We start from the raw sequence: 8785 nt of genomic DNA, 5'->3' as shown, positions 1-8785 counted from the left end.
TTTTAAGAGGAGCAGCGTGCTACTGTATGTGGTTGACCTTTGTTTGTCAACCGCCACCAGCAAAGACTGTGCACAGCAGATGGATTTGCCAAATGTTCTCATAGTGTTGCTCCACCGATTCGCCCATTTGCATGAACAGACTTAATGTGGATTCAGCGGACTCAGCTGTGAGCCAAACTGTTCTCTGCAGCTTCCTTCGAGAACTGAAACAAATTTTAAAAAAGTTTGTATTTCTTTTTTCTTATTTTATAAGCTGTGAATTCTGAGTTGATGACGCTGAGTCATTAGAGGTATCATATGACTCAATGTGTTAACTTTGCCAAACATCTATTTTGTAAATAAGAATCTGCCCAGTCCCCTATACCTGAGCCTCTGTGCCATAAGATAGCTCTCTGCCTCTTGGATGCCAACTACCTGTGGTTTTCTTAAACAATGCCCTACCAGCACCTCCATTGTTGACGTCTGGATGTTTGTTTCGCTTCTGCAGCCATTTATTTTTCATTTCCGAACATATCTTTGTTTCTGTTTGGGTTGTTGAGATATGAACTGTGAATCTGTGTTACATGGTCATTCAAAATAAAGCCTGTTGTACCTGTCTCACTCATTTTGAGCTTGAAAGTAATGAAGGGGTTGAAAGATAGCAAAAAATCTTACTACTCCTTCAAGGTTTCAGGTTTTTCTATTTAGTAAAAAGAAGGCAGATTTTACTGCATCTCTTTGTTTTTAGATATTCTACATTTCCAGATGAGGTCGCATTGTTTACAATTTGCCTCTTTAAATCATATCTCCGTTTTGTTTCTTCAATAAATAAGCAGAATAAACCCACAATGGCTTAATAACCTTGAGCTCGGAGACAGTAGAGTGCATTTCTATGCCTTATCAGGTTTATTTTTGTTGTCCAGTCACTGTTCTTGTCAGGTCATTTGTATACAGTAAACGGGTCATTGTTGTAACTAAGCACTTGGGCATATTGTAGGTCTGCTCCACTGAATCAAAATGGTCAAAAAGAAAGGCAACTTTATATAATATGAACAATAGAGATATCCCTATTATCTGCTAGTCTTACAATAACAAATGGTAACTGTATCCCTGCTTGTGTGAGAAAAATGAGATATAGTCCAAAATATTTTGTAAATTTTATTTATGGAATTAAGAGTTGTCATGAAAAAGAGAAAAAAGGACTTTTGTACGTCTATGACTTCCCCATTCACTGTACCCATGCCACTGTTCAGTCACAAATAAAATATCATGTGATTCCCACTTTTCTCCTTGTGTTATTTTTCTTTAGACCAATACTATCATTCTAATAATGTACCTTATGTAAAGGTCACAACAGCAGCCAACAGAGGTTGCTCTTCTCAAACTAATTCTGCAGTAACCCTCCATGCCTTCAGGTGAATGTGATGGATTAGTATGATAATGAATTTCTCTTTTTGTAATGATTAAATTGCTTAATCACACAATGTCATTCAACATTGTCATTAAGTACAATTACAGAAAGTATTCAAAGCCAAATGCACTTAAAGTATCAGAGGTATATGTGCTCATTAGACTGGCCTGTGTTTCTAATATTTTACTATACTAATGCTAATCAGTGTGTAAGCAGTATTCTACTGTAGGTCAAAGTGGAGCTATAGATTTCAATATGAATAAATACAGTGAGGTGGTGTTTTTCAGTGGTTCCCAACCTCGGGGTTTAGCACCCTCCAAAGAGTCACAAGATTAATCTGAGGGGTCATTAGATGATTCATGTAACGGAAAGTTTAAAAAAAGAGTTGCTTCACATATTTGTAGCTAGTTGCTTTTGTTGGGAAATATTGGAACATTTGACCTATTTTAGCCTCCAACGGGTATTTTAATGACATCATCCAGCTGTCAAATAAAAGTAATGTAGAAGAAACTACAAGTACGAGTAGTTTAGTAATTACACTTACTTTTCACCACTGCTGTCCTTACAATCATGGATCTACTAATCATATCACACTGCACGTACTGCAAGGACAACATATCTTATTATTGTGTTTTTTTATGAGTAATTTCAGTAGTATCAGTATGTGTACCAGTTACTTGGTTAGTATTTATGTTGCTTTTCACAGAGTCAGTAAACGTCAGTGGAGTCCATTGATTGCGTCATTCTGTGAAATCCAAAATCAGTGAAGGTGAACCAAGTTTAAAGGTCAAAAGTACACAAACATGACTCGATTGATTTAACCCTATAACAGGAATTTACTTAATTAAAAAGCCGTCATTTTCCTCTACTTTCATATATATTTATACAAAGATATGTTTTCTGTTTCATCCCACTCCTCTGGATTAAAACCAATGAAGTTTAAGATAGCTGCGAATACGTCCAGAGCTCCTGGATTAAGCGTGTCTATAGATTCACACCTGCTTCACTAGAAACCTGATGTCATACATGTGTGTTCATTACACACTGACACAAGACCTAATCCCACGACACCTTGTTTAGTGGCACCGAGGCCCGCAGTCTTGTGTATTCAGCTCCACCTCTGAGTCTATAGCAGCACTGAGTTCATGTGCAGGCCAGTATTGATCAGTTTGTGTTTACATAGAGAGCTGAGCAGTGCCGTCTCCTCGTTCACAGTCAGGCATAACACACAACTATGCTTCCTGTGGTGATGCGGATGAGTGCAGTCAGTGTGCAGCGCGGCCTACTCTATGTTTCTTTGATACTGCTAAGGTAGGAGTTTTATTTGTCTTTTTAGTAATAGACCGTCTATTTCCATTGCAGTTCATATCACCTAATTGCTGTCAATGATTTACTGATCCTATCCTCCAACATAATATTAATAATGTTTTTCAGTGTGAGATTAAAAGGGATTTATTTCACTTTTTCAAGTTCGCACTAAATCCTGTCTTACCTCTGATTATATGTAGTTCTATCAGAAGCCAATCTTCCAGCCATTTGTTTTTGAGAAACTAAAACGGCCTTTAAAAATATCTGTCAGTAAATAAATGTCACTTTGTTTTTCTTTGATTTTCATCTACGTGTCACAGTAAAGTTCCTGTCACAACAGCGAATAATGAAGAGCCTCGTGTTCGTGAAGCTCGCTCAGTGGGCGATCAGGTGGTAACTCATCCAGTGGACTGTGTTTTATCAGAGTGGAGCTCGTGGTCACGCTGTGACACCTGTCAGAAAAAAAGAGTAAGTATGATGATACCAGACAGGTGATCGTGGGCCCTGGGGAACATTACAGCTGCAATACATGTGTTTGTTGGCCCATCAAGTGGCCACAATAATCTGGAAAAATAATAATAATAATAAAAATAATATTGTGAAACAGCTAAATTTCTCAGAAAAGGTTTAGCTCTGTCTTTAAGACATAGGCTAATTTAAGTTAAAGCTGAGGTAGGCAATTTATTATTACATCCCGAAAGCAATCAATAAATCAAATGCTCTGACATTAAAAAACTGAAAGAAAGAAAAAACTGTATCTGTTGTTGTCACAGGACTGTAATAAGCCTGTCCAATAATCTCACCTCCCTACACACCTTGTCTGCTCGCACGTCACTGCTCATGTTAGGTGTTTTCTTACATGTGAATGAAACATGAGGAAGTCAGATACCGCTGGCACTGTGCTCCTCTCCTCATCAATGTGTACTCCAACAGATAGAGCAAATCTTTCTGGTGGATACTTGTAAAATAAAATGTTGCTTACTTTGGATGGTACCTCTAAAGTTGCCGACTCCAGCTTTAATTTAGTAATACCAAAAATGCCATCAAGCAAATGATGTGAGCATGGCGTATCAGCTGAATCATAGCGAGAAGTGTACACCTGCATGATTATGATTGGATATCACTAGTCAGCTGATCGCAACACAGCTTAGCCAGTGATTGCTAGAAAAACATTTTCGGAAGTACGCTTTCTTGCTGAGCATTTGGAGGAGATTGGTACCACGCTCCCATTTCGGTGAATGTAAAGCTGCGGCTAGCTAATTTAGCTTAGCATAGAGACTAGATACAGAGGGGGAAAGCTGGCCTGGCTCTGCCCAAAAGTAACATGCGTCTACCAACACATTTATTAACACGTTGTATGTTGATTGTTTTAATCAATTCAATCCCAAAGTGTATTTGAACACCGTATTTAATGTTGGAATCAAGTAACTTCCTTGAGTCTCCGTTGGTTTCCACCCAGCTGATCCTGACCAAGAATCAGTTGGTGTTGTGTTACCTTACAGAGCCACACTAGCTGTTTCCCCTATTTCCAATTCTTAGTGCTAAACTAGTTAGCCAGCTGATTAGCTAGCTTTAGTGCAGCTGAGTGTTAGCAATCTTCTCCTCTCACTCTTGGCATTAAGGCAAATAAGTGTAGCTCCCAAAATGTCCGACTTTTCCTTTCACTGTTAAATGAATCAAATAAATATAAAGAAGAAAAGTACCGGCTTTATGTACTACAGTGAACTATAGCCTACATAGATGTCTAATATCCCCATGCACTTCTGGCCAGATAAATTGATCCAGCCCATTGTAATTAATTTATGTTATCATGAATTAGATAATATTTTGATACAGTAGGATTAGATTCAGTGTTAGGATTGAAAGACTGAGGCGTTAGACATGTTGACCCTTGAGTGCTGTTTTTCTGTCATCTCCTCTGCTGGCAAAGGTTTCAGCTGATGTACTTCAGTGCTCTATCTCATCCACTTTACAAGGAGGGGGGATTAATAACCTTGACATGACAAAGTGAAAACAGCCGTCTAATGGGATTTCAGCTGTTATAGTTCCCTGGAGCAGTTTCCACCACCTTTATTGGGTAGTGGCGAGCATCCTCTTCTCTGACCGTTTATGTGTTTCTCTCGCTCAACCACCCAGTATCGCTATGCTAAACTGGACCAGCCATCCCAGTTTGGAGGGCAGCCGTGCAATTTTCATGGCAGGGAGATGGAGGCCTGTGATGTTTCAGCTCGCTACACATGTGACAATGTTCCTTTGTGTGAGGGATTCCTCTGCACCCAAACAGGTATCTCCTACATCCAGGCCCTTATACTCGCTCCATTTCACCCCACTGCCTTTAGAAGTTTTGCTAAGCCAAGCCAATTGGCTGCTTGCCAAGCTTGACCTCTTCATAGCATATTTCCAAAATGTCAAACTATTGATTGTATCCTGTTTCGGAAACCATTACTAAATGCCATCCACCTCTTTCCTCTCCTTCAGGACGCTGTATTCCCGGACCTTTGCAGTGTAATGGGGAGGATGACTGTGGGGACATGTCGGATGAAGCCGGCTGTAAGAATGTTCCCAAGCCCTGCAGGCAGGCGGCTGAAGAGTATTGGGGAATTGAAAACCTTGCCAAAGGGTCAGTCACATTCCAATTAGGCCGTAATGTGAGTCCCAGTTGTTGTTGAGGACTTAGATACATGAACATGTTGCTCTTTTCAAATCAATCTGCTTGCTGTTAATGCTGTTGTTGTTGCTTACCTTTCAGAATCAACATTTTGAACAGTAACCTGGAGGGAGTGGTGCTTGATAACAGATACTATGCTGGCAGCTGCTTGCCACACTACATTGAGGATGTCAGATTCAGGAAACCTTACAATTTGCAACAGTACACTCTGCAGGTCTATAATGAGCATTGAGTTGGAGTTGATAAACAAGATTAGGATTTTTTTTCTTTGTCATCTTTCATCTCATTCTTTTATCTGTTATTCCATGTTTACAGTAAATTAATTGCTTATTAATACGGTCCTGCTTATTACATATTAAAAAGGAAATTCTGCTTCTCGTGTATTTACAGACAAAAGGCTCGTATGATTTCACCCTACAGTCTTTTGAGTCATACTCTGACTACAAGGAACACACCATAAAGGAGCGCTCAATCCAAACCACTGTTTCCTTTGGCTTTACCATTCCAGGCATAGTTGAATTTGGCTATAACTACAATAATGCCAAACAAACCAAAGCCGAACAGAAGATTCGCCGTGCTTCTAGTAAGGTGAGATATCTTTTCTCCTGACCTCTTTACAACCTACTGATTTCTCAAAAACAAAATAGATGGATTCATGATTTATACAACCCCATAATTATTCAAAATACCTGCAATCTTAACCTGAAAACAGTGAATTATTCATCACCTGCCTCCTACCGATTCTCCTCTCAGACTGACATCTTTGTGAGGGCCAAAGCAGAACTGGAGTTGGCCCAGTACATGTTGAAGTCCGATGAGTTGATGCTTCACCCTGAGTTCCTGCAGCGCTTGCGCTCTTTGCCACAGTCTTATGTTTATGGGGAATACAGACAGATCTTCAGGGACTACGGCACCCACTACATCACAGAGGCAACCCTCGGAGGAGACTATGATTACACCATCATCCTGAACAAGGAGAAGCTCGAGAAGACAGGTATACATATTAGCGGCTGCCGAACCGGAGTCACGGGGGTCTCAAGTCTAATCAAGTTTGGTTTAATTGCTCAGTTTCTTAATTTACTGCACATTGCAAGAATGCATAAAGCTAATTACTATGATCAGATAATGGGGTTTGGCAATGGCAGTGACGTCATCTATATTCCGTCATCTTTAACACAGACGCATAGTGATAAAGAACTGATAATTAACCATTACAGTGAAATATTGACCCTCGTGGCTCAATTTCTTGAATTATAATATGATTTTGAAAGGCAGTAACCACTCCCTGACTCCCTGGCTTTTTGATTCTAGTTTATTCTTTGGACGATGTTAAACGCTGTACGCAGTCAGGCCTTAAGGTCGGGGCCAACATATATGGTGTGTATGTGTCGGCTGGGTTTCAGGGTGGATCCTGTAATGGCATGCTGAATGAGATGGGAGGTGAGGTTACACGTTTTACCAAATTGGCTGCCGAATATGTTCTGTTTAACATCAGACACTGATGCTAAAACTCTGATGTAATTTGGTTCCTCCCCAGAGGACACAGTGACTGGCAGCATAGTGGAGGACTTTGTGACTGTAGTAAGGGGCGGGAGTAGCGAGTCCATCACTGCTTTGGTGTCTAAAAAGCTCCCCACCCCGCAGCTGATGGGGCTCTGGGGTGAAGGCGTGCGTTTTAACCCTGACTTCATTCGCACAACAGTGAGTTCCTCCATCTTTTGCATAATCCCATGCTTTGCTTCTCTCTTTTTTCTCACTTTTCTGGTCTATTTCTGCTTTCATTCATAATACCTGCCATAATCCCATTCACAATTCTCTCTTATCTGTGTGTTTCCTGTCTCCCTCAATATCTTGTTACATTGACATAATGCATACCTCTGTTTCATCTTTATTATATTTATTATCTTAATTTGTAGCAGTAATACTACTGGAATATGATCTGACTTATTGATGCAGAAACATTTACAAGAGTTGGACAGTGTTGGTACAATTACAAACATGCCAATACAGCTTGGCTGATTAATAGCAAATTGGAGAACAAACAGCAACTGTGCCAAATACAAATAGGCTCAAGTTTCAGTTGTCTCTATCAAAAGAGAATTTGATTTTAACAGTACAAAGATGGTTTAGCAGTGTCATTTGTTTCTCATTAGACACGGCCGCTGTATGAGCTTGTGATCTCCAGAGACTTCTCCCATGTTGCTACCTTGAAAAGAAACCTAAAGAGAGCGCTGTCAGAGTACCTGGCAGAGGCTAGTGCGTGTCGATGTGCTCCATGCCTCAACAATGGAGTGGCCGTTTTGAAAGGTACCTCAAAGGAAATCATTTTTTGGTGTTCATGACAAATGCATTTTATTTATTTTATCTATTTCATTTAGTTATTGACTGAAAAATTGAATGTCTTTATATCATTCATTCCTTCCTTTCTGAGCTTTTGTTTTGTTTTCACTTACCCTTTGTGCCAAAGCTTAAGGTTTAGTGCCCATCATCAGCCCCTAAACGGATGGCAAGGAAGCCAGTAACGCCAACAGAGCTTGCCTCTGGCATTTTCTTTTTAGATTTGGTCCCAAACACAATGTAATAGTGCACAAAGTGACTTTGATGATGTTTACGGTGGTGGTTATGATAGTGATAATGAAATATCTTCATCTCCCTTAACAGGCACCAGGTGTGACTGTGTGTGTCCTATTGGCTACACTGGACGGGGCTGTGAGATCACTAATAGACGGAAAGGTAAGCTCTAAAAATCCCAAAACAAAAAAAAGTGCATACAACTTAACATGTTTTTTCTTTCATTGCACAAACACATACAGAGATATTGACAATAATATGAGAACTGACTCTGCCACTTCTGACAGACATAACCATTGACGGCAGCTGGAGCTGCTGGGGTGCATGGTCATCCTGCAGTGGAAGAACAAAGACGAGGAGTCGACAGTGTAACAACCCAGCACCCAGCAAAGGAGGCCTGGCATGCAGAGGACTGCAGCAAGAGCCTACTGAATGCTTTTAATATCTGCTAAATCATTGTCAGTCTTGACATGAAGATTCATAAAACCCTCTTAGAAACTAGAAGTTTGGTCTGTGGTGTCTTTGTTTGTCTTTAGACTTCTAGTGTGACATAATGAAGCAAAAACGGACTTGAACTGACTAGCTCTGCTAACTAGACCTGCCTGAAGCACTGACCTGGATTCAGCTTCTGTTACCCAAATGGAATCTTCACATTCAAGCTGATTTAAGAAATCTCATACAAAGCATCTACAGTTTTACTCTCCAGACAGAAAAACACAGTTAGTAAAGTCTGCATCACACATGTATTACTACCTTGATATACATATTGTGTGTCCTGAAGAAGGCATACATTTTATTTTGAGCTTGGACAGTAAAGGATAGTGGAAGAGCAGTTTCTCAGTTGTGTT

At 40.0% G+C, this 8785-nt stretch overlaps 1 protein-coding gene across 1 annotated transcript; it reads left to right on the top strand.

The window, feature by feature from the left end:
* Nucleotides 1–2639: 2639 nt before the first annotated feature.
* c8b (complement component 8, beta polypeptide) lies at nucleotides 2640–8379 on the top strand (the record flags this gene model as incomplete). Its single annotated transcript, XM_079233820.1, has 12 exons — nucleotides 2640–2701; nucleotides 3019–3166; nucleotides 4835–4982; nucleotides 5177–5318; nucleotides 5448–5580; nucleotides 5757–5954; nucleotides 6120–6360; nucleotides 6678–6806; nucleotides 6904–7067; nucleotides 7520–7673; nucleotides 8028–8099; nucleotides 8225–8379. The coding sequence occupies 12 exons, from the start codon at nucleotides 2640–2642 to the stop codon at nucleotides 8377–8379; spliced, it is 1746 nt and encodes a 581-aa protein (XP_079089946.1).
* Nucleotides 8380–8785: the final 406 nt, after the last annotated feature.

Source organism: Taurulus bubalis (assembly GCF_910589615.1).
Source record: "Taurulus bubalis genome assembly, chromosome: 1".
NCBI lineage: Eukaryota > Metazoa > Chordata > Actinopteri > Perciformes > Cottidae > Taurulus > Taurulus bubalis.
The sequence above is the reverse complement of the archived record's forward strand: the minus strand, read 5'-3'. Positions and strand labels throughout refer to the sequence as shown.